Below are 25,259 nucleotides of genomic sequence, written 5' to 3'. Positions count from 1 at the left end.
TCACTTGGCTGAAGTACTGGTTGACTCAGTTGTCTAAGAACTGACTGTTGATGAGCGTCTTGATGAAACACATTTTTCTCCAAAGGCTATTTGGTAATGTCACTAGTCAGTGGTGAAGTAGTAAATTTTGTAAGTACTGTTGAATTGTCTATTCAACAGTACTGTGGCATTCAACAGACTTGGCATTTCTGTTTTTCTAATGCTGATTTATAGGATTGGGACAGAAAGAATAATTTCCGTTTGATTCCCAATGGTTACGGTGAAAAAACATATCTGGATTTTAGCGATTGTGGATTTATGGTTTGGTTTGACACCCAAGCTACTTCTGGTAGCTTAGTGTTCAAATTTCTGTTGGCTTTCTGGGACCAAAATAGTAAAAATAAATACGTGCCGTAGGTTTGAATGAAGTTGCAGTACTGGATTTCTTGAAGCCACGCCTTATTGTAAGAGGAATTTGAGCCTGGAGGGGAAAAAAGAGAAAACTGTGTAAATTGGTGCAATATGTGGAGTTGATACATTCTTGGAGAAGTATATATTTAGGAACAATGAAAAAGTAATGCACCATGGGCAGTGAATTCCATTGTCTATGAATACAACCCAAATCCAATAATTTCCAATTAAATCAAGCAGATTAATATGCTATAAGAATGTGGGAAGGTGGAAGTAGATTTATGCTCCAAAGTTCTGGCTTAAACTCAACATAGTTTAATCATTTTCCGTGCACAGGTGTAAAGGAGAACAAAGTAATTGTTACTCTGGATCCGATGCAGCACAAAGAAACCAATAAAATAACACTTTTTTTAAAAAAATACAAATACACAAGATAGTTTATCCATTGTATGTCCATGAAATGATATTAGGGGTAGGAGTGTTTGTACATACAGGTGACTCTGACAGGAAATGTGATGATGGGGGTATAGTGGGATGTGTTAGTAGGTAGAGGTGTTGATCAACTTTATTGTTTGAGGAAAGCTACTTTTGTGGGTCTTGTGGTCCTGATGTTACATAGCCTCTTCTCAGTGACAGTGGGGCAAACCGTCCATGAGCAGGGTGTATGGAATCATTCTTGATGTTCCTGGCCCCTGTTCAGCACCCTTCTATATATAGATGTCCCTTACCACAGGTGCACTAGTGCTGAGTTGCTTTGGGCAGTTTTGACTACCCATTGTTGAGCCTTCCTGTCCATGCAGTGATGCAACATGATAGCATGCTCATTACTGCCTGCAGAAGGATTTGAGTATAGTCCAGCTCTCTTCAGCCTCCACAGAAAGTAGAGGTGTTGATGAGTTTTCCTGATTGTGTAGGATAGTGGTCACCAACCTTTTGAAGCCCAAGATCCCCTACCTCGGCCTTAGTGAAAGGCAAGATTGAGTTTAAATCGATTAGTTACACGCATGCGCACTGGGGCAGAAAAGACCGGAAGTAAAACCCCACAACCCAGAAGTAGAAATAATGTAAGAACACCAGAGGTCACCCTTTTTTTGCACTGCAGACTGGTTTAATATTGACATTATACTTGCAGACTGGCTGACAGGGGCGGGGGTCGGTGTTAAACACGAATGGAATACAGCGATACTCGAAGCAGGTTCCTTATGTCCAATATTTCGCAATTTAGTTTTCGTGGCTCTCAGCACTTAGCTTCTGTTCTGCTTGCTCACGTTTTTGCTGCTGGAAAAAAACTCAACGGGTTTGTCTTTAAGTGCAGGGTGCTTGGACTCGATACCAAAGCAGTTTTGAGGGCTTCATTGCCTTATTAGACAGCCTCCTGCCCGCCCGCTGCCAGACGCCTTGGCCATGTGTGGCTGTTACCGTACCGGGGCCGTGGCGGTTGCAGTCCAGAGAGAGTGACCGAGCGAGGAGTGCGACAGGGTGCCCGCCCACCCGCCCCTCTTGTAGGATTTATTGGCCGACAAAAGTTTTGAGGGATGACTTTCAGTCGATCGCAGCAAGGTAGCTACTCTGCTACTTACGAAACCCCGAGCCTGAATTAGGTCGTCTGCGAATATTTAAGCACTGGGTTCCCCACGAACATTCAGTGTGGTAAACAGATTTAGAGGCGGTGCCCATCTGTCCGCGCTCCAGGCCAGTAGCAACGGCACTTCTCGCCGGCCGCACGAAGTGGCTGGTTACCCGAGGCTAACCCGTGATCCCTGACGCACTTGGGTAATGACCTCGCGTGTGTTCAAGTTCAACAGTGGGTGTGACAGGGAATGAGGAAAGGTGCAGCTGACTCATATCATTTCCTCGTGGCCCAGTGGTTGGGGACCACTGAAGTACACTGTGTAGTGCATGGCGGGGGAGCTACACTGGGCAGAAGGAACAGAACTAAAACCATACAACCTGGAAACAATCTCTCAACAGTATTTGTGTATTTATTTTTCTTCTTTTTTCCGGGATCTTCTGGGAAAGTCTCAAAGATTGACCAATCGATCGCGATCGACAGGTTGGCGACCACTAGTGTAGGATGTGTTCTGTGACCATGTGAGGTTGTGCGAAATGAGCACACCCAGGAGTTTGAAACTACTCTCATCTTCTACTTGTGTGCTGGTGATGTAGAGGGATGCAAGTAAAACATAGGACTTTTGCAGTTTTCCCCCCAGTTTAGTGATCACTGGTACTTCAGCACTGATCACTTCTCAGCTCCAAATGTGGACTGTTTATTCATTTCTATAGATTCTGCCTGTATTTTGTGTGGGTTGCTTTGGATTTCCAGCATCTGCAGAATCTGATCATTATCATTACTACCCTAATGTTTAATAAAGTCACTAAGGTATTTCCTTTGGGAACATTTATATAACAGATCCCTGGGCACCTAAAAATGATTGGCAGAAGACTGTTAAATAATTGTTCTTGCATCAATGATAAATAGCAGATGTGATTCCTTCTGTGATTAACTGCCTCTACATCAGTTTGTTGCTTCTGAGTAAATTTGGCCCTAAAACTACTTTTGGTCTTCAAGGATTCTTCAAGTTGAATGATATTAAAAGGTGAAAGAAACAATTTTGAATTTCAATTGCAAGAATAGAAAACTGGTCAGTAGAATAATAAGTCATCAAACTTGTCAGATGCTAGCTTTTATCACCTTGTGGAGGACTTCAGCTGTGATGCAAGATGACCAGTAAAATGAATGGCTGATACACAAGTATCTTGGTCTAAGTGATGAAAGCGTAATCATTAAAATCCATCAGAGGGCTAATTATCACATGGGCAATAATCATTGACCCTAAGTGGGATGTTCTATTATGCTGTTTTATTATGCTCCTATTCAAGCAGTTTAATATTGCATTTAGTCAAGAACTGTAACTGTAGAGACCAGACTTTTGGCCAGTGGTTCTGCCAGTACAAACAAGCAAATCTACATTTTATGCCTGAAGTCGGAATGGCCCAGAGCACATGGTCCCTTAAGTATTTACTGTTGTGGTTTTCAGTGCAATAAGCACAGCAGTCTGAGCAGAATTGGACTGTTCTGTCTTAGATCTGATAAGACTGAAGTAGCATGCAAATTTGGGACTAGAATCGTAACATCTTCAGTGGTTGAGTACTTAACATTGCAAGGGCTGGTGGGGAAAAGGGGAAGGGAGATTTAAGTAGTTTATCCTCAAATTCAGAAGGATAAAATTGAAATTCACTGCATGTATTGAAACAAAATTAGACACAAATTACTAAATGGTTCAAGTCACATCGTGGAAAGAGGAACAAGTTAATGTTGATGATAAGGTGTTGAATCTACCTCTCTGTACACAAATGCCTGATTGCTTGGTTGGTATTTACATTATTATTTGATTTTTTTTATCGGAAGGTTAAGTCTGATGTCATTTTGTCTTTTTGCATGTAATCTTCCTGCAAAGAATTTTACATCTTCCACTTTTTAATATTGGCAAGATTATAAATTTTGTGGAAAGTAGCATTTAGGCCTTGAAGAGGCGTTATCTACCGTAAGCTTCTTGCAAAATGGCTGATACTCTCCTCCTCCTCCCCCCCCCCCCCCCCCCCAGGGCTGTTCAGTTTATTGTTATGATGTCATGAGCATAAATGTTTATTTTTACACTTGTATTTGTATTAATTGATCAATTTTTAAATAAAGCATTGCGCTTACAATCAATTTCAAATCATGAAGCAGCATACTGTAGTTGTAATTTATGAAGTAAACATTTCTATCTTCTGTTTTAGAATGTAGCAGATGTTAAAATATATTTTAAAAGGGGGATTTTCCCCCAAGTGTCTAGAAGCAGTATATTCACACTTGAGTGCAACAGGAGAAATGCTCAGATGGTATTATGTTAATTTAATTTTCAGGATTAAATTTATACATAAATTTTATAGGGTATAATTGAATGTACTTAAATTTAAAATCTGTCATGGCTATCCAGAATCCCCTTAGTATTGCAGAGTTAATTAATCTGTAATATGAATTACTGCACATCTATTGCTTGCTTCAGCTTGTGCAATACGCCCAGATATGGCCAAGATATTGAATTAATATCTGAAGTTGAACAAATCCCCAAGAACTTTATATTCAATCCATAATAGTTTATTGATGCTAAATTTTATGCGCACTTTACAGAAAAATCTAGAGGGAATGAATAATCTTATTTCAAAATGAGGTTATGCAATTTAAGTGGTAGATATGCAACTAATACTATTAAACTTTGACACTATAATCTACCTGTGCTATCTAACAGCAAACATTTTATATGAAATCCATTGACATTCTAAGTAAATGTTTCATTTATATTCCAATGTTTCTAGCTCTTAGAATTACTATATCATTTTGATCTAAATTTATTCTTGGACAGTAATCTGAAATATACTGTGAGCAAAAATTGAATCTTCAAGATATTATAAGCTTTTACGTTATTAGAGCTATTCAAAGGGCATTGAGGTAGTTTAATACTTTCAAAAGATGAATTTAACCATATTTAATGCTGAAGACACCTTTTTATTTATGGCAACATGCGCAAATTGCTGGAGGAACTCAGTAGGCCAGGTAGCATCCATGGAAATGAATAAACAGTTCACCATTTCAGGCCAAGGCCCTTCATAACACAATTAAATGTGCCTCTCAACCACTTCACTTTCTATTTATTTAGGTTGAAGTCCTGGGGGGATGGTTGCTCATAATGAGTTTTTTATAAATCACTTTTTGTAATGACTGTTCATGGTACTGTTATTTGGCAGTAAGATCACACCACTGTGTCCAATCCATCTTTGCTAGTGCATACAGATTTCAGTGAAGAAACTTGCAAATACATATGATTTTTCAAATGGTATTGATTTAGTCATAGTGGCTTGTGAGTTAAATCTAATCTGGAGGATGCTTAAGAGTTTCCCACAATTTGAAGTTTCGAGAAACATGACAGAATTCTGCTGTTGAGTTGTACTTTTACTGATGCTTTATTTGTACTCAGCTACACTTTGGATGTAATCACTTTTGGAAGGTTCTTTATACAGAAAGCTAATAAAACCTATTCTAGATGGGATGTTATTGGCTCTTTGTTTAGCTTGCCTTTAATGGAATGCATTGTTTAGTGGAGCTGTTTGAAATAACTTCCAGTTATGCTATTTTTAGAACTTAAATGTTTTGGAATTATCTGTTCAGAGTCTTGAGTCAGATCACTTTTTGAAGCTATGTTGCAATTGTCAGGGACCTAGACATTTAAAATTAAATCATTAATATGGTTAACAGACGTGGCTGAGTAATATTTGAGAAATTATAGGGAAACTACCAAATATGGGCAACGGGAATTTCAATTTTGACAGCGTTTGACTGGTTTTCATGATTTTTGGGTTTGAAATATTCAAGAACTTGCGTTTATTGTTGTCACACAGTTCAAAGTTTTCTTTCAACAGATTGAATAACTAGCAAAGATAACATTATAGAACACAAAGTATTAAAAATGGAAACTATTCCAAGCAGTAATTTATTTCATGTTTTGTTCTGCCACAATGTAATAATTCTGTGGTTACCAGAGTCTAATTTGTACTTTTTTCCCCCCAAAAGCATAAATGGTCCTCTCTTTGCCCTCCCCAATACCACCATTTTATAAAAAAGTTTTGATCCATTAGGATCATTGCCAATCAGGGCATGCCCTCGGAAAGAGCCTCGAGCTAATGTTGCAGCTCTATAAAACTGGTCAGACAGCACTTGAAATTTTCTGTTGAGTTCTGCTCACCTCACTATAGGAAGGATGTGTAAAATTTAAAGGCTGCAGAGTAGAGTTACTAGGGTGTTGCCCCGATTAGAGTGTCCTACGAGGATAGTTTGAGCTAGGGCTTTTCACTTTGGAATGAAGGAGGATGAGAGTTGACTTGTTAGAGGTGTACCAGATGATAAAAGGCATAGATTGAGTGGATAGCCAGAGACTTTTTCCTAGGGTGGAAATGGCTAGAATGAGGGGACATTGTTTTAAGGTGATTGGAGGAACGTATGGGGGAGTGGTTGTCAGAGGTTAGTTGTGTACACAAAGTGGTGGGTGTGTGGAACATGCTGCCAGAGGTGGTGGTAGACGTGGATGTATTAGGCACATTTAAGAGGCTCCTGGATAGAAAAATGGAGGGCTATGTAGGTGGGAAGGGTTAGATTGATCTCAGGATATGTTAAAGGGTCAACGCAACATTGTGAGCCGAACTACCTGTACTGTGCCATTTGTTCTCTGTTAATAGTGTCAGGAAGGAACAGCTTCTTCCTCCTCTTATCAGATTTCTGATGGTCCATGAATGATACCTCGTTATTCCTTTTTTTTTGCACTATTTATTTTGTATTAATGGTGTCATTATACTTATGCAAAATAACAAATTTCACACACCATGAGACAGTGATAATAAGCCTGATTGTGAAGAATATGTTACATTTGGCAGTAGAGCCATATCAGTTGTATCCAATCAATCCTTGCTTGTATGTGTGGATACCTCGCTGGAAAACAATGCAAAAGGGAATGAGTGAAAATCTTGGTTAGTTCCTTTGTCCCCTCATTGAAGTGGGACTAATTATTTGCTGTATTGTCTGTCTTAGTAATTTGTTGCGCAAAAACTGGGGAACTTGAGTTTTGTTTGTGAGGAGAAGGTGAAAACAATTTGAGAAAGGTTGGTGAGAAAATTGTCAAAATATTTTAACTGATGCTATAGTAAAATTCAATTAGAACAATGCCATCCATAGTCACAGCAAGAAATGTTTGAGCTGAAACTGAAAACTGTCCAAATGCTTGGCTTAGCAGATGGTGATCTGGGTTTGCTAGGGACAAGTTCCATTCTTCAGTGTGTTCTGTACTGAATTAGGGCTGTATGTTCAGGTTGTGGTTCAGTATCAAACTGAAAATTCATATGCACTTATGTCTGATGGGATATTTGCCTTGTCAAGGTTTTTTGAGTAATCAAAGGTAATTGGTTGTTCGTATCTTTTTTTCAGGCTGTTGCTATTGATTGGACTAAATAAATATTGCAGTGTTTTGTGAATTAATACTTGTGAGACCATGAAAATTACACTAATGAATATAAATGCATTAAGAAGAGTTTTTTCATGAAAGAGGATAGTTCATGCATGTTGCTGCCAAACATTTGTTTCCAGTTACTGTGTTAGCATCAGTTCAAAAATAAATGAACAATGAATATTGCTGAAATGATTGGGCATAGTGGCACCTCTCAGTCAATCTATTCCACTTTTAAACACATTACCCAGTTGGAGTAAAATTACAGAGACTATGCACAAAGTTTCAGCCATTTTAAATCTGACTATTTAGATGGTTTGTTATCCTCCAAGTAGATCTCCCTGGCACATTCCAGGTTTAAATGAATTGTATACAGATCCATTAAAGTGATTTATTTTTAGTTATTAAACTGCATCTTGCACGTGAATTAGAAGTGTCAGCCTCCACTACTTAAATTTTGCAGCCTTCAATTCTCTTTTTGCTATATTTAGCCAGATAGTAAAAAATCAAAATGTTGCATGTGTACTGACAATCTGAATAAAGGCATAACATGTTAACAAAACTAAGACTGCAAATTTGGTGATGGCGGGGGAACAATTGATCATTTATGTCAGAGATTAGATTGGTTTTGTAGGCTGTGAATATAATGGGCAGAGGGAGTACTTTTTTCAGTGTTTCTAAGGGACATGTGATATTCAGGTCTCCAACTGGCCAATAACTGCATTGCACAAAGGAAGTTGTCATCTTGCCATGCAACTTCCAAGGTTTAAAAAGAAATTGTTCACTAAGGTAGCAGGTGTGGAAAATCGGTGAATGTTTTCTTGATTTAGTGCTTGTAGTTGGTTCTGGTCTAAATCTACCAAGTGAGAGAATAGTCCAATCCAGATATAGGAAGTTTTAAAGAATTGAAACTGAGTGGGGGGAAAAAATCAAAATTGAAGTCTCAAGTGCAAAGAAAAAAAAAATACTACCAGGATCCTTAGTACAGAATTCTGCTGGAAGTTTTAATTTAAGGCATCATCTGTGATATAAATTATATCAGTGATATTTATTATGGTTTGTCACACCAGGAAATGTCTCTTTTGCATCAAATCTCTGTAGTTGAGTGAGGTTTATGCAGTTCCCCTCTTCTGTAAAGGTTTCCACAGTTGCTTCAGTTAAGCCTTTCACCAGCTTGCATCAATGTAAAACCATTTTTTCAATGTACACTGTTCCCATCCTTCATATTTCATAATCAATATCTGATTAGAATGGCAAAGCCTCCATTTTTAAGGGCACTTCGGAATTCATGATTTTGTCAGATATTTTGTTTGGCAACCTAACTTAACGATAATATCTTCTGCTTTCTGACAAACTTCTCTAACCCACAACACCGTCCCCATTTCCCCACCACCAGGTTCAGCTTTACTAAACACTCAGACTTTGCCATTTTTTTAAAAAGGTATAACTTGTATTACATTTTAATTCTAGCTTAACGGATTTGAAACATTTTTGTTCACTTCTATGCATTTGACTCAGTCGTTTCTAATGTGAATTTATATAACAGCTTTCAGTGTGTATCAGGTTAGAAGAACAGAATCGTCAAAGCATAAATTTAATTTAAACTTTTGGTCATTTAATATTTCCTCACCATGTTCCTGCAAAATTGTATCTCTTTAGTTTCCTGAGCAGGCAGTTCGGCTATAACGCATTTCCATAAAGGTTGTTTATAAAGTTATAAATTTGGGCTGAATTAGTCATAGCGTTGTTTTGTTCAGGAACAAGCAAACCACTGCAGAGTTACTTTGGAAATTGACGAATGCAAAAAAAAAAGTCTTCCTTTGGGGAGTGGAAACAGTGGTTTATGTGTCTCTGTAGCAGTCACAATTGTCTCTTAAGAACACAGGCTGCAAGTTTCACCATAGGATGCCATTGGAAATTGACAAGCAACTGCTTCTGTGATACCTTAATTAAGCTAGTAATGAAACAAACTTGTGGCTGTTTAAGGCGCCTTTGCTTCTGAGAAATCTGCAGTGGAAAAATAATTTTCCTGTATGTCTTAACTGTAGGAAAATTATTTCTGCGGGTGGGGTGGGGTGGTCTTGACATTCCACCCTCCCCCCATTTGCCTATTGATAATTGTATTTATAATGTGATTTTCGATAATACAAGGATTCCTTGGAATACACCTACTGCATTAGAGCAGAAATACCTATATCTCATGCTCCTATTTAGCCATTTTTTGTAATGTACTCCTGGGATCATTTAAGTAAATGTACATTAATTTATCCTAGAAATTTACTGAAAATGAAAAAAAATGCTGAGACTGGAAATATTAAAATATTAACTGTTTCCTTCTGCTCTTGACCAATTTACTTTGTGTATTGGTACTTAATATTCTTTAATTTGTTAAACAACATACAAGGCCTTTAGGCAAACATAAATAATAACCAAGGCTTTTCATTTTGAAATGTAAAAAGTTTAGGAATACTAGATTGTTCAGAATAAACCCAGTTAAAATCTTAAGCAGAAGAGATTTCTGCTGATGCTCAAAATATAGAGCAGCAACACACAAAAAACTGCAGGAGCTCAGCAGGTCAGGCAGCATCTGTGGAGAGGAATAAGCAGTTGACATTTTGGACAAAGACCCTTCAGGCCATTTAAAATAGGCTTCCTCAAGGAGAATAAATAAAATTACACCTTGATGAAAGTGCTTTGAAACAGCCAGTGTTCAGTTTTTGATACAGGTATTCTGAATTAAAGCAAGCAAGAGATGGAAGATGATATAATAAAGGAAATAATTAAGGGAAATATTGCTTATGTATTTGAGGGAGGAAGCAGTTTGATAAACTAGTTTTTGTGACTGGCTAGGCATGATTAGCAGTAGTTTTGTTAGTTTACTATAAAATGGAGTTGGGAAAAGGAAAATATTCAGATTATATAAAATAATTGCATTACCGAGGCTTAAACAAGAGAAAATCTGCAGATGCTGGAAATCCGAGCAACACACACAAAATGCTGGAGGAACTCAGCAGGGTCGAAACATTGGCTGTACTTTTTTTCCCATAGATGCTGCCTGGCCTGCTGAGATCCTCCAGCAATTTGTGTGTGTTGCATTATTGAGGCTGTTAGCACAATGAAAGATTGAACCTAACGCTTCCTGGGTATGGAAAATACTTTTTAAAAATCTTATGAATTGGGAATGAGTGCAGTAAAAGAAGTTTGCATCTTGTTTGTTTTGTTCTCATTGCTTTCCATTGAGGATGTAGGTGTAATTTACAAAAAATAATTGGTTGGAGACAATAATTAATCTGATATTGTTCTCTCCTTTTCAAGACGAGGGACAGATCGCTGTTCCTTCTAAGCTGTGCAGGTGTGCGGCTGCACAGTAACTGACATGCTCCTGCACACATACCCTTTGTCACGCAGCTGGAAGTCTCTTGCATATAATGTTAATATAATTTTGAAGTTATATTGGTGAATATAATCCATAAATTTCCTAAATGATAAATGCTTCCTCACCCTTCCCTTTCTCCCATAGCTTTCTGTCCTCCACTATCAGATTCCCCCTTCTCCAGCACTTTATCTCTTTTACCAATTGACTTCCCAGCTCTTTACTGCATCCCTCCCCCTCTCCTGGTTTCATCTATCACCTACCACCTTGCACTTCCTCTTCCCCTCCTCCCGCCTTCTTTCTTTGACTTGTGATCTTTTTTTCTCTGGCTCCAATGAAGGGTCTTAGCCTGAAACATCGACTGTTTACTCTTCCATAGATGGTGCCTGGCCTGCTGAGTTCCTGCAGCATTTTGTGCTTGAATTTCCAGCATCTGCAGATTTTTTCTTATTTGGGATTTAAAGTACTACACAGTTTTCAAGCCTTGTAAAAAAAAAAAGTTCCTGCACAGAGCAATAGTTGGCCCGCACAGATGTCTTAAAAGAAAATTAGTAGGAACGTTGGACAGATACAAGTTGTATTCAAATAGATAGAATTTTCTCTGGTGAATTATCTTAACGAAATTTAAAACATAAGATTTTAAGACTTGTAATTGCTGAGACTTTTACTGCAGGAAGCAGGATGTTCAATTCATATGACTGTGAAATAGAAATAAGATTATTGCCACATTTGCTTCTCAATGTTCAGAAGTGAAAACAAATCAGGGCACCAAAAGACCTCGCACAGTAAAATACTTCTAGTTGGAATGCTGTACAGTATTTTCCTCAATTCAGTTGAATGGAAGTCAATGCAGCATCCCTTCAGTATTGCATTGGAGTGCCACTTTGAACTTTTTAAGCTCAATATAGGTGATCCCTCTGCTGCGGCAGTTTGGGTAATGGAAATTTGTCCTTGCAGAATTCACAAATCTTTATCAAAAATCTTGGATATGGAACAGAAACTTGTTCTTATCAAATTTAAGTTGGGGAAAAAAGATGTTTTGTTTTCAACTCATTTTTCTTGATGTTTGTACAGATGATGGGGCTTGACATTACAGAAATTTCTGAAACTTAGAATTATGGGAATGCATCCCTCCCACCACACCCCCTATATTCCCATAGTGCAGAGGTCACCTATCTGATTGATTTCGATGAGATGCTGTAATTTTCTAACTGAAAGGAATACACCTGGAATTGCTATATAGTGTACCATTACCAGGGCAAATAAAATATACTCCTGCCTGTGTCTAGATTTCATTGGTGAAGTAACTTTATAAATGTGGGATTTGACATGTCCTTGTGTGCTCTAGGAAAATCAGTATTTTTCTGGTGAAACAGTAAATTTATTTTGTAATGAAAATTGATTTTATTTTGGGTACTCTCTTCATTCTAACCTTATGGCATTTGGGTCAGACAGCTTGGTTAGACACTGGATCAGGGTTGTAGTGGGTGGGGTAGGGGAGGATGGAAGAGGAATGAGACAGAAATATTGTTTTACATAAACTACATTTGATTTTTGTTTCCATTTGTTCACAGGTGCTGGGGAATCTGGCAAGAGCACCATTGTTAAACAAATGAAGTAAGTGCTGTGTTTTTGCTGGGCACTAGATGTCTGTGGGGGGGATGGTGGGTTATGCTGGGGTGCATATCAGAAAATATCCAATTTTTGTATTAAGAAATTATAAATTATTACGCTTTTTTGTCTGCAGGATTATACATGAGGCTGGTTATTCAGAAGAAGAATGTAAGCAATATAAAGCTGTTGTGTACAGCAATACAATTCAGTCCATTATTGCCATCATTCGAGCAATGGGAAGATTGAAGATAGACTTCGGCGATTCGGCAAGAGCAGTAAGTATTATGGCAAAATTTTAACTAATTTCATGGTCACCCAAGGTCTAATCTTGAGAATGCTTTTCCAATGCAAATGAAAGATAAAACATGGGCCAAGCTCGAGTAATTTGAACTTGATAGTTCAATGAAACCATCAATATGGTAGGAAGAATGAAGAAGATCCATTTATTTCATACCAGTGTCAATTTGAAATGTGTCCAATCAAATATGTGCATGGATTATGTACAACCTTTTTTTGACTTGGGCTTCACATTCCATGCATCATTGCAGATTATCAATTTAATGAAAGGGAGACTAATAGTGTTTTTCAATTTCCATTTCAGAATCAAAATCAGGATCAGGTTTAATATCACCGGCATGTGTTGTTAAATTTATTTTGTGGCAGCTGCACATAAAAAATACATAATAAAAAAAACTAAATTACAATACAAAGTATATATTAACATTTTTATTAAATAGTGCAAAAAGAGAGCAAACAAAAGTAATGTACAAAGGTTCGTTGCCCATTCAGAAATCATTTGGCAGAGGGGAAGAAGCATAGTGGTTAGTGTAATGCAATCCCGACATCTGCTGTAAGGAGTCTCAGCTCCTCCTCCCCATGGAATGCGTGGGTTTACTCACGTAGCCATTGCATATTGTCCCGTAGTTGAGGTTAAATCGTGGTTGTCAGGGGTTGCTGGGCGTGCAGCTTGAAGGATTAGAAGGGCCTATTCTTTACTGTCTCTAAGTAAATAAAAAATAAAGTGGTTCCTGAAATGTTGCGTGTGTGTCTTGAGGCTCCTGTACCACCACCTTGATGGTAGCAATAAGAAGAGGGCATGTCCTGGGTGATTGGGATCTTTTAGAGACATCACATTTTGAAGGTGTCATCGATGCTGGGGAGGCTAATGCCCATGATGAGTTTACAACATTCTGTAGTTTTTCCTGATCCTATGTAGTGGCCCCTCCATACCAGAGTGTGATACAGCCAGTTAAAATGTCTTCCAGTCCTACTCCTTTGGAATCAGTATTTGATACATTATGAAATTTGCTTGTCCTTTACATGTAAAAATACTCCTGTAACTTGTAGGCTTTTAACACCCAGTTTCAAGTTGCTGATGCCAGTTCAGGTAAGCTTCTCCATTTGCTCACGTTGATAGATGGTGAGCAGATCCTACTCAAAATACGTCTCCTAGTCACCAGCTTTGCTGAAATCAACACATTTATTTTGCCGTGCCGATGGAAACATCAATCACTTGAAAAGGTTGCTGCAGTCAGAAACACATCATAATAAAAATGCCATTTAAAATATTTAGTTCATAATATGGTTTTTTATTTATTTGCACTGGCACTGTCTTTAAATGTAAGCTGTTTTAAAATATTGTGTTTTAATACAAGTCATAGTTCTTCTGGCTAGAATAACAGTTCTTTTGAAGATTTGTTTACTTTGAGTTATGGTATGTCATTAAAATAATTTTACATTAATGTTAATAAAAGTTGCCATTCTCATACTTGAACAAAGCATGGTCGTGTAGAAAAATGCACCAATTTAGCATGCTCTAGGCAAACATTAGGTTCTATTGTTTCTTTTTCATTAAGGATGTTTTTGAAATCTATTTTCATTCAAGATATCAACATTTTCTCTTAGGATGATGCTCGCCAGTTGTTTGTCTTGGCTGGTGCTGCAGAAGAAGGTTTTATGACGGTGGAACTTGCAGGCGTCATCAAAAGACTCTGGAAGGATAGTGGTGTTCAGGCATGTTTTAGTAGGTCCAGAGAATATCAACTGAATGACTCTGCTGCATAGTAAGTATGATACACTATGGCAATCCCAGAAAATAGGGAAACACCACTGCTTCAGAACTCAAAGCAATTTTAAACTATGAAACGAATGAGAATTTGTAGTTTTAAAAAATTGATGTTCCAAGTCTTTTATTGTAGGTAATGTGGTGCCTCCAAACATTGCAAGCGTTTATATAGCTTATTTTATCTTGCAACTTGCAGCATTTTATCTGGGAAATGTCAGCTGGACGATTCAGGGCTAATCTAAAAAAGACTGATTTCAGTGGAAGTGAATCAGAGCTGTTAAATGGTAGCACATCTAACAATGTCATATTTGTAAATGACATTCGGCAACTAGTGTGCAAATTTCCTTAGTAACTTCTAACTCAGGTTTGATGTGAGACCAACTGCTTGAATACAGTGGCTTGCAGTAATCTAGACGCATCAGAATCAATGTATTTTGGCTTAATTAAGTGGGTGCCCGAATTCATTTCATTGAGATAGAAACATAAAAGACCTACAGCACAATACATGCCCTTTGACCTACAGTGCTGTGCTGAACATGTACTAACTTTAGAAATTACCTAGGGTTACCCATAGCCCTCTTTTTCTAAGCTGCATGTACCTATCCAAGAGTCTCTTAAAAGACCCTATTGTAAGCGCAATTTTTAAAAAGGTATAAAATAGACAAACTGCTGTTTAACTGAATAATTATGTATTTAAATAAAATGCAGTATTACTTAGAACGCTACCAATACTACTGCAGAGCTATAAAACTGTTAGTTCTTAATAGTTATTGACAGAGGGATTTTTCCAGTGTATGCTACCATGTTCTTTTGATTGACTAAGTGAACAAAATCAGTGCAGACAGCTAGTGCAGGTAATGGACAGTGGTAAGGAATTGGTTCTTGGGATGAGGAAAGGGGGAAATGATTTCAAACGTTTATTATATCAACTTAGCCTTAAGGATTTTACTAAAAGTTCATGGAAACTTTGAAAAAGATTTGAGAATCACCGTAGTGTTGATCACTTTTTTTTGCTTTCAGTTATCTGAATGATTTAGATAGGGTTGCACAAGCAAGTTACATTCCAACTCAGCAAGATGTTTTGAGGACCAGAGTTAAAACAACAGGCATTGTGGAGACTCATTTCACGTTTAAGGACCTGCACTTTAAGTAAGTATTGTAATTCTTACAGTTATTTTTGTTATAATTTAATCACGTCACTGATCAAAACGTTTGTTTTGAAACTTGAAAATGAGCACAAAAAGGCTTTAGGTTGCTATTTCACCAAAATATGGATTGTCCAGTAAATTGAGCAGTATGTGTTGTAGCCATGTGTGATGACAGTACTTTTGAGTCAGTTTAACTTTGAATTCAGAGTAAGATGCAATACAAAAACACTATTATGCAGTTCTCATTTAAAAGGCATTGTTTCTCAGTTTTAAGTTTGCATCATTATCACTTTGGCTATAAATGTAGATTCTGTAGACCATAATTCAGTTATCTTACTGTAGCATAACTAGACTTTTATTTTGGCAAGAATTTTCTGCAGAAAATTTTGAATCATTTAAACAAGTTGCCAAATACGTTCAAATGATAAGAATACAATTGAGAAATGGTTTGGAAAGGGCTTTGAACAGTACGGTATATGTCATGTCATGATTGTATCCATATGAAACGATTACAGTGAGATTGGGGTATTTTCCATTCTTTGGGCACTATTCAGTCATTAATAGTCATTATTAAAAAGCATAACACTTTCTATGAAGTTCTAAATGTTGTCAGGCTGAATTCAAATACCAAAGTTTGGATAACCAAGCTAGCTCATAGAATTTCCTAAAATGCTTCAAATATAAATGCATTCTTAAAGGTGTAGGCTAATGTGTCAATTTTTATTCACAAAATTTGCAAATTGCTAGCAACACCAATGTTTATTCATATCTTCATATTTTGAGAACTTGAGATAGTGAAGAGCCATCCAGCATAGCTGGGTCTAAGATTAGATTTCAGGGAGGAAAGCATTTTTCCTTCCCCAAAGGATGTAAATGAATCAGATAAGTTTTTATAACAATCTAGTAGGTGCACAATTACTTTATCAAGGCTATTTTTATTTTTATTTCATTTTTGTTTTCATTATAAATTTTATTTCCTCAGCTACTTATAAGAATTTGTAATTTGTACCTTGAGATCAGTGAATTGGATCTCTAGCTGTACTGCAAGTCCATTATACTACATTGTGCTGCTGCAGTGGTTAAACAACACCTGGGTCTGCTACATTCAGGCTGCATCCTTGTTTGTTATTGATTTGATGGTTTGAGTAAGCAGTGCTTTGGTTTGTGATTTTTAGAATTCAGAAGATCTGTCCAAATTTTTTGTAATGTTTTTAATGGTTGTGTTGAGGACTGTTTGTATTACAGTTAAGCATGTCAAGCACATGGCTGGGGTAACTACTGTATTTATAATTGTCCATTATGTACTTATAAAAACATGTCCTTCTCAAGCTTCTTACTTCATCTTCCTGTATCCACTTAATTTCACCTATCACCTTCTAGCTTGTCTTCCTTCCCCTCCCCCCCATCTTATTCTAGCATTTCCCCCTTTCCTTTCCAGTCCTATGAAAGATCTCTGCCTGAAACACCGACCGTTTACTCCTTTGCTGCCTGACCTACTGCGTTCCTCGAGCATTTTGTATGCTGCTTTGAATTTCCAGCATCTGCAGGATCTCTTGCCTTTCTCAAGTACACCAACCTTAGTGACCTGAATTGATGGATTTCTGTGTAGTCTTAAGTTGATTACGTCAGATGTTTTTAAATGCAAAAAATTCTCTGGTCTTTCCTCTTAGAATGTTTGATGTGGGAGGCCAGAGGTCTGAGCGCAAAAAGTGGATCCACTGCTTTGAAGGAGTAACTGCCATTATATTTTGTGTGGCTCTCAGCGATTATGATCTCGTGCTTGCTGAAGATGAGGAGATGGTAAGTGGATGAATGATGCTCTTTTAAAGCAGGTCCTAGATAGATGCATTCTGCGGCTTTTTTTCCCCCAACCCCCTTTCTGTTAATTAATTAAAGGTAGTCGTCTTGCGTTCTTAGTCGCCAAAGGCAGGTAATCTGTTCCTGATGCTGAAGTGGCATTCTTGTATTAGTTCAGATTCAGGGTACAATGCTGTTTGTTGGTGCAACATTGTGGGTGGAATAAGGCTATTTACTGAACCAAAAATTTCATTATTGGTGACTGGCATCAAGAAAAGGTGAGTGGGGAAAACTGCAGTATCTATTTGGATACTGCTATGTACATTTAGCTGTAGGGTCAAAGTATCATTTGCAAAGAGCAGGAAGCAGAAGGAGTGGAATCTACAAATGCATATTATTGGGGAGTAATCATAAGTATTGAATTATTTTGCAACAAATTAGCATTGAACAGTTCAATACTACAGGTCATAGTTGTTTTTTTTAAATGTAATTAGAACAATTTTAACAAGTGACATGTCCGCAGAATATTTAAAAATTGAACTATCACTGAAATGTCATTTTTCATTAGTCAACTATGTTGATTCTTTTTTTTGTGTACATATTGGTCTCTGACCCATCTCAACACGCAGCACTCTGTCTTTTGTAAAGCTATCCCTGATGGAGGCATTAACGGCTGCAAAATATGTTAATTTCACAAAAGTAGTTGATAGCCTTCCAACTTTGTGAAAAGATTTGCATGGATTGGTCTTTTAAGAATGTTTTCATGTTGGTGTTACACTTGAAGACAAAAAATATCATGGGATCAATTTCAATAGAAGCAACACACACAAATTGCTGAAAGAACTCAGCAGGCCAGGCAGCATCTATGGAAAAGAGTACAGTTGACCTTTCGGGCTGAGACCCTTCAGCAGGACTGGAGGAGGAAAAAGATGAGTAGAGTTAAAGTGGGGGAGGGGAGGGAGAAACACAAGAAGATAGGTGAATCCATCACCTTGTTTTCTCCACACACACCCCCCCCCAACACTGCTCATTTTTTTATCTTCAGTCCTGCTGAAGGGTCTCAGCACGATACGTTGACTGTACTCTTTTCCATAGATGCTGCCTGGCCTGCTGAGTTCCTCCAGCATTTTGTGTCGGTTGCTTGGATCTCCAGCATCTGCAGATTTACTGTTGTTTTCAGTTTCAATAGAGAATTGTTGGTAACTTCCATGCTGTCACTTCAGTGTTGTAGATTGTCAGTCTTGATAATTTGAATGTAACGTTAAACCCACCGAGATGTAAACTTGGAGATATCGGAGTAATATTGGTTTGAACATTTAGGAAAAAATTGGTCTTTGAAAAAATCCCACAGAATTTAATATGTCCTCAAGTAGTGCAGGCAACAGGTTTTAAATAACTGGTCTAGAACACAACAATTTTGAAAATTCAGCTGTCCAACTGTGATGTATTGAATTGAAGCCAGATTATTTGTACAGATTGAATCAAATCATAAAATATTATACTAATTCTGGTAATTATACTTGCACAGAATCGAATGCATGAGAGCATGAAGCTATTTGATAGCATCTGTAACAACAAATGGTTCACAGACACATCTATCATACTGTTCTTGAACAAGAAAGATCTGTTTGAAGAGAAGATAAAGAGGAGCCCTCTTACAATTTGCTTTCCTGAATATGCAGGTAACACTTTAATATTTGCGTGAAAATACCAGACATGGCATACTTGACAGCTATCATATTAACCCTTCAGATGTTAAAAATGCTTCTAGTTGGCCTTTATTAGCTAGCTTATCACCAGCTCTCAGCCAGCAATTCCATGAGAAGGTAGTCAACAAAAGGTTAATGTTAAGTTTAAAAGGTGATGTCTAAGAGCTGGTGATGTCCAGAAAGCAGCAAAAGTTTTAGGATCCAGTCACAGAAATACTGAAAGCTCACCAGAAGATTTAACTTTGTCAACGTGAATTTAAGAAAGATAATTTTTCTTTGACAAGCTTGTTCAAATCCTGAGGAAATGTTGACAAAGGGAGCCAGTGGATGAATTTAGGTTTCCAAAAGGCATTTAGCAAGGGCTATGAGAGACTGGTGCATATATGAAGAGCCCATAGTGTTGGAGGAAGAAGAAAAACTGGTTGTCATTGGAAAAAATAGGTCCTTTCAGGCTGGAGGGATATTACTAGTGAAGTACCTTAGAAGAAGGATACAAAAACTAGGATGTGAAAACGGGTGAAGGGCATGTTTTTACGCAGGTAATGTTATTGTGCAACAGGATATGGATTGAGTGATTGGGAGAATACCTGGAAAATAGAATTCAATCTGGGGAAGTATGAGATCATGCACTTCAGTAAATGGAATCAAAAAGCTGGTCATTATTTACATAGGGAAGGACTACAACTGAGTGAAGTTGAGGGGGTATTCAGGTATTTCAGTACATAAATCATAACTAGTTAAGAGGTAAACTGCATGAAGGCCTCTATTATAATTAAGTGTAATTCACTTGAAGTGTGCACCACCCTAAAGGAATGACATGTGGTTCTTGTTCTGCTTGGTTGTTAGATACTATTCTTGTACCCATCAGTTTGAATATATAAAGATCTTGTTGTGGTTGTTTGTGAGGCTACGTCAAAAAGAACATCGCAGCTTTGGAGGCAGCCCTAAGAGGCTGATTCTAGGGAAGAGCATTCTGTCACAGGAGGCAGTTCTGACACAGTTGGGTGTGTATTCCTTGGAATTGAGAATGAGGGATGACTCTATTTGACCACAAAATCATAACACAGCTTGATAATATCAAGCTGGAGATATTTTCCTGAGTGGAAGAGTGGCAAATAAGGGGACGTGGCTACAGGATTAGAAGCCAATGTTTTTAAACTAGGATTCATAGCTGTTTCTTCTGAGGGTAGTGAATCTCTGTGGGTCCGCAATTTCCAATCCTCCACCATCCCCCCCCCCAAACAACATTGTGGATGGTGGTCAGCCCGTCAAATTGCTTTACGGTGGAGATGGATAAATACTTGAAAGATTGAGCAATTGATGGTTCTGGGAACTGCCGCAGTAATAGTGTATAGACTATTATAGATGCAGTCTTACTGAATGGTGAGATAGGGTTGTTGGGTCTGGCAGTCTCCTATTCTGGTTTTTTTTTTGTGTGTGTTCAGTGCTGTTTACTTAAAGGGATCAGACATGGTTGTAGTACTCCAGCTATGGCCTTGGAGTTGGGTGAATGCAAAATTAGCCTTGATTGTGTGGTTTGGGAGGTGGCACTTCATCTGAAGAGGAGGTGGTTAGGGTGAGGTAATTCACTGAATGCAATGCAGTATTGTACTATATAGTAAACTGTCAAAATCCAAAGTGGTGGTGTTGCTATGTAGACTTGAGCATGTCAAAAAAAAACTTGTCAGTTACTGGTAACTGAACTGAAGAATTGAATTCCTTTTTAAGGTGTTTTTTTGGGTCTTGGCAAATCCACATTCAACACTGCTTTTATTTCTTGTGTGCACAATTACTTTGTTTATTTTGGTTATCATAGCATGGTTGTTTTGGGATATCGATCAGACAGAAAGGCCACAGTTCAATGTATGAGAATGTAATCACTGGTCCCTAGTGCTGTGCCTTGCTCTTGTAATTCACTTAAGATACACCATCTTAAAGGAATGATGTGTGTTTTTTGTTTTGCTTGGTTGCTAAGTATTTAATCCCATGACAAGAATGCCTCAAAAGACTGCTTATTTGGCTTATTTGTGGACCTTGTATCCATAGAATGGTCTGTATAGTGCAGTTGTGACAGGAAGTGAATATTTCATAATAGGCTTGGTGTTTTACTTTTGCTTCTGTTTACCCTGTTATACAGGATCAAACACATATGAAGAGGCTGCAGCTTACATACAATGTCAGTTTGAAGATCTGAACAAACGAAAGGACACCAAGGAAATTTACACCCACTTTACATGTGCCACAGACACCAAAAATGTGCAGTTTGTGTTTGATGCCGTCACTGATGTCATTATAAAGAATAATTTAAAGGACTGTGGTCTGTTTTAAAGCTGTTGAAGGGATTGGTAAGTTGCCTTTTGTTTTTCCTGTTGATAGGCAAGGTAGAATTTTTCAGCTGGAATGTGTGTGTGGGGGGGAGGAAGCTGCTTGTGAAATGATACATTGGAAAGCTTTTACAGTTGATCTCCTCGTCTTCGTTGGAAATCACCAATCTTTAGAATTTTACTTTATTCCCACCCATCCCCAAAACCTCTCCGTTGTCTTATACCACAAATAATTCCTGTAGCTTAATTTTTCTTTATTTTCTTTCTTTCTCTTATTGACAATTTTTGAGTATTTCTTTAATGTATAAAACTTAATTCAGATTTCAGTATAGTTGAAATCTAGATTGTTTGGGTGGCCGTTCATACACTTTGGCCAAAACCATGGGTAATCTCAATATGAAGTCTAATGCTTTTGAAGCTTCCAGTTGCTTCAAGCTGCGATGTCTATCTAGATCATCACTCAGACTTGGGAGACAATGAGGTTGGGGTTTAGGGACAAGGGTGAGGGGAAGTTTGGAGTCAAGCGTAGCAAATGAAGAGTCAGGCAAGAGCCAGTGGTCAGTCTGGTTGGAGTGCCCTGTGGACAAAGGCCAGAAATCTTGGAGGAGTTGCTCAGCCCTCGTCCTCGTGGGTGTCAGGCCATGAGGATGAGAGCTGATGACTCTCTCTCTCCCAGCTTGGCGAGACCCAGGGTTAGGTATCTCTGCAAGTTCAGAAGTCAAAGCCTGAAGTTCAAAGTCATGGAGGTTGAAGCCTGAAGGTTGAAGACAGAAGTTGTTGGGTCTGAAGGTTGAAACCTGAGAGCCAAAGCCTCTGGGTTGGCATATCTGGAAGTTGGAGTCCTGATGTCTGAGTATGGGCCAGGGGCTGGAGGTTAGAGGCCGATGTCAGAATCCAGGGCCAAGGATTCCATAGGCAGCCTGTCCTGTAGTCCGATGTCAGTCTGTGTTCATGAGTTGGTGGGAGTGTGCAAAAAATTTTTGTTATTGTTCTTGTTGTTTGTGGTGTTCTAATTAACATGAACATGCTGGAATGTGTGCCAATGCTTCTGGGCTGACCCCAATACATCCTTGGGTTGTTGTGTGGGTTGTTAATGCAAGTGATGCATTTCACTGTATGTTTGGTTGTACATATGGTAAATAAATCTGAGTCTGCTCTTAATGGATAAGAATAACTTGCCTTTTGAATACAAGTCACCAGTTCAGACTTTTGCATAGGTAATATTAATGATTTCCTTGTTAGATGAGTATTCAATATTGTGGTGACTTCCAATTTCTCAAAATATGTCACTAAATAAAATCTGTATTTGGCCGTACTGGTGATGTAAATACAAGTCTTTTTCAGTTTGGAAATGCAATTATTAAAATTATTCAAATGCAATGCTATATCACAAATGTTTCAAAAAAATGTGTGAAGAGCTTTCTGTTTTAAATGGAGGGTTTTATTTTATTACAGATGGAAAATAACTTCAGTTCAACCTGTCTGCTTCTGGATTAAAGGGAAGACATACTGATTGGAGGACCAGTACTGTACAATTTGCCAGTTGTAACAGCTTTATTTATGTTTGTCTTGTATATTTTATAAGTAATTAGAATAGTATACTTTGAGTACTTTGTCCAATTTGTTTGTATGCCTGTAACTGTAGCATTGTTTATTGTAAGACGTTTTACAAGTTTATTTTCCTAAGACCTTCAAATCTTAGAATTGTGTCTCTAAGAGGAGGAACATTTGTATTTTGGCTTACTCAAGACAATAAGAGCACATTTCCTTTCTAGCTTTGGTTAATTCTGCATGCCTTGTTGATTGTGCAGGGTACTATGCTTGGCAGAATGTAGCATGAATGTATTAAGCTAACAAGTTTCTTGTGGTCATCACCTTTATTTGCTTCCACACCATGATTGGGAGCACATTGCTATGTTCTGCTCCATTTAAGAAGGGTTTTAATCAGTTCACTGCTGCTGACGGCAGAGTACTAACCATTGTTGTTCTACATTGCCTTAAAGGTAATGCCAATATTTTATACACTTTTAACTGATCAAAATAAGCATTTTTGTATTCAAGACTTAACGTTTGTACATGTATCCTTTGGAACGATTCGTTGAGTATTTGGGAGAGTAGAAAGACCAAACGTATCACTTAATAAAATTGCAGTCACTCAGGCAGTGTCTATTAAATTTGAGAAGATGCGCTCCACCAAAAAAATGTCCACTCCACTTACAGAAAGGATGACATTTTACAACATAGAATTCTGATCAATAGGACCAGAGATAAAGGTACTTTTGAGTTTACATTTACAGAAGTACATTTTTTAAGCTGTAACTCTCACATTTGAGGTCAAGTTGGAAGTCTGTTTCAAATGCTTTCTGCTGTACAGGCTACCAGCTCCTCCACTATTTGCTGCATTATTTTTTTTTAAGTTTCTTTCTTTATCCTTGTGCAGGTGATGAATTTTGCTGCTTAAGTGCTTAACTTAAGATTGTCTTGAATCTGTTCTTTTTACTGCCATAATATGGAAGTATGTAAAATGTATTCATGAAATCTTGGCAAAAGCTGTCATTTAGTAAATTTTGTAGATACTTTACAATTTTTTTAGTGCTGGTATCTAGATGATTTTTGTCTAAACTAGTGTCACCTGTGCATATGTTTGACCAATTTTAGCATTTAATTCTAACTTAAGCTGGGTCAGATATGGTTATGTGAAGCAAAATAAGTATAAAGTGCATGCATTCTTATACTGCAATGTGGGAATGCAGTCATTATCAACATGCTTTTATACTGTTATAACTGTTGCCTACACCCTAAAGAATATGCAGACTAAAAGCAGGTACCTAAATAAAACTTAACACCTTTTGGAGCTATTTTGTGCATTTCAGTGATGTAGGCTACAATTGTTGTTAAATGTACTAACTGTACAGATGAATTTATGTAAAATTTATTTTTAGTTTGTTGACCTGCAGGTTAACGTTAAAAGAAAATTTGCTAAAGTCACTGATTTTTAATGTAACAAAATTTATAAAGTTACCAAACTATTAATCCATGTATGTTGGGTCAACAAACATTATCCTTGTTGATTTTCTTTGAAGTGTATCCTCTTCATCTGTAAGAGGAAATTAGGACTTGGATAGCTAATAATCAATAAAGAATTATTTACAGTTAGTCCAAATAATTTGTGCCTTGTTGGTGAGCAACTTTTCTATCAACCTGATCTTATTCCATGAACATTTTCTGATGTGTGCAGCTAGATCCACATCTATTGATTACACTCATACAGAAAGAGGCGGAATTTAATTGTGGAACTATCTTGTGTAATTCTTGGAAAAATGTAGGATTTGGCAAAATGATTAGAAGCTACTGACTCATTAGTGATCATTATTACTGCTTTTTTTAACTTGGTCTGTACCATTATGGATGTCAGTAAGAGAGCTTAAATAAAATTTGAGTTCTGGACTTCTACTGTCAAAACTGATTTGTGAAACATTTGTTCCATGTGCATATCTGCTGGCAAAATGTGGCTTATTTTCAATGACAGGTTGCCTTTGTCTTTTCTTTGTCTATCACGTTTGTGCAGGTGAATATTCAGTGTATCATACCTTTTCCTGAGCACATAGACAGCTATGGGGAGTGTATGGGTTACTTTGTCACAAAGACCAAGTCTTGTTTTTGCACAGTTTGATTTTGTAAATCTTAAATCCAATCTGGTGGCAGTTTGCTTATCATTGTTTAATCTGGGTCTTTGTCAAAAATTGATCATCTGGTTTATGTAGTTGTCTATTCTCCACCTGAGAGTAGTTAATCAAGTTCCATG

General features: G+C 37.5%; 1 protein-coding gene across 1 annotated transcript in view; it reads left to right on the top strand.

Annotated features, from left to right (window-relative positions):
• gnai1 (guanine nucleotide binding protein (G protein), alpha inhibiting activity polypeptide 1) overlaps positions 1–24,901 on the top strand; it is a 40,755-nt gene extending 15,854 nt beyond the window's left edge. Inside the window, exons 2-9 of the mRNA XM_073066589.1 lie at positions 12,372–12,414; positions 12,545–12,686; positions 14,317–14,474; positions 15,497–15,625; positions 17,295–17,424; positions 18,950–19,103; positions 21,268–21,475; positions 22,910–24,901. Coding sequence (XP_072922690.1) covers positions 12,372–12,414; positions 12,545–12,686; positions 14,317–14,474; positions 15,497–15,625; positions 17,295–17,424; positions 18,950–19,103; positions 21,268–21,458 — 947 coding nt within the window. The 3' untranslated portion in view covers positions 21,459–21,475; positions 22,910–24,901. The remainder of the gene's footprint in view (positions 1–12,371; positions 12,415–12,544; positions 12,687–14,316; positions 14,475–15,496; positions 15,626–17,294; positions 17,425–18,949; positions 19,104–21,267; positions 21,476–22,909) is intronic.
• The last annotated feature ends 358 nt before the right edge of the window (positions 24,902–25,259 follow it).

Source organism: Hemitrygon akajei, chromosome 14 (assembly GCF_048418815.1).
Source record: "Hemitrygon akajei chromosome 14, sHemAka1.3, whole genome shotgun sequence".
In the NCBI taxonomy this organism is placed as follows: domain Eukaryota; kingdom Metazoa; phylum Chordata; class Chondrichthyes; order Myliobatiformes; family Dasyatidae; genus Hemitrygon; species Hemitrygon akajei.
The sequence above is the reverse complement of the archived record's forward strand: the minus strand, read 5'-3'. Positions and strand labels throughout refer to the sequence as shown.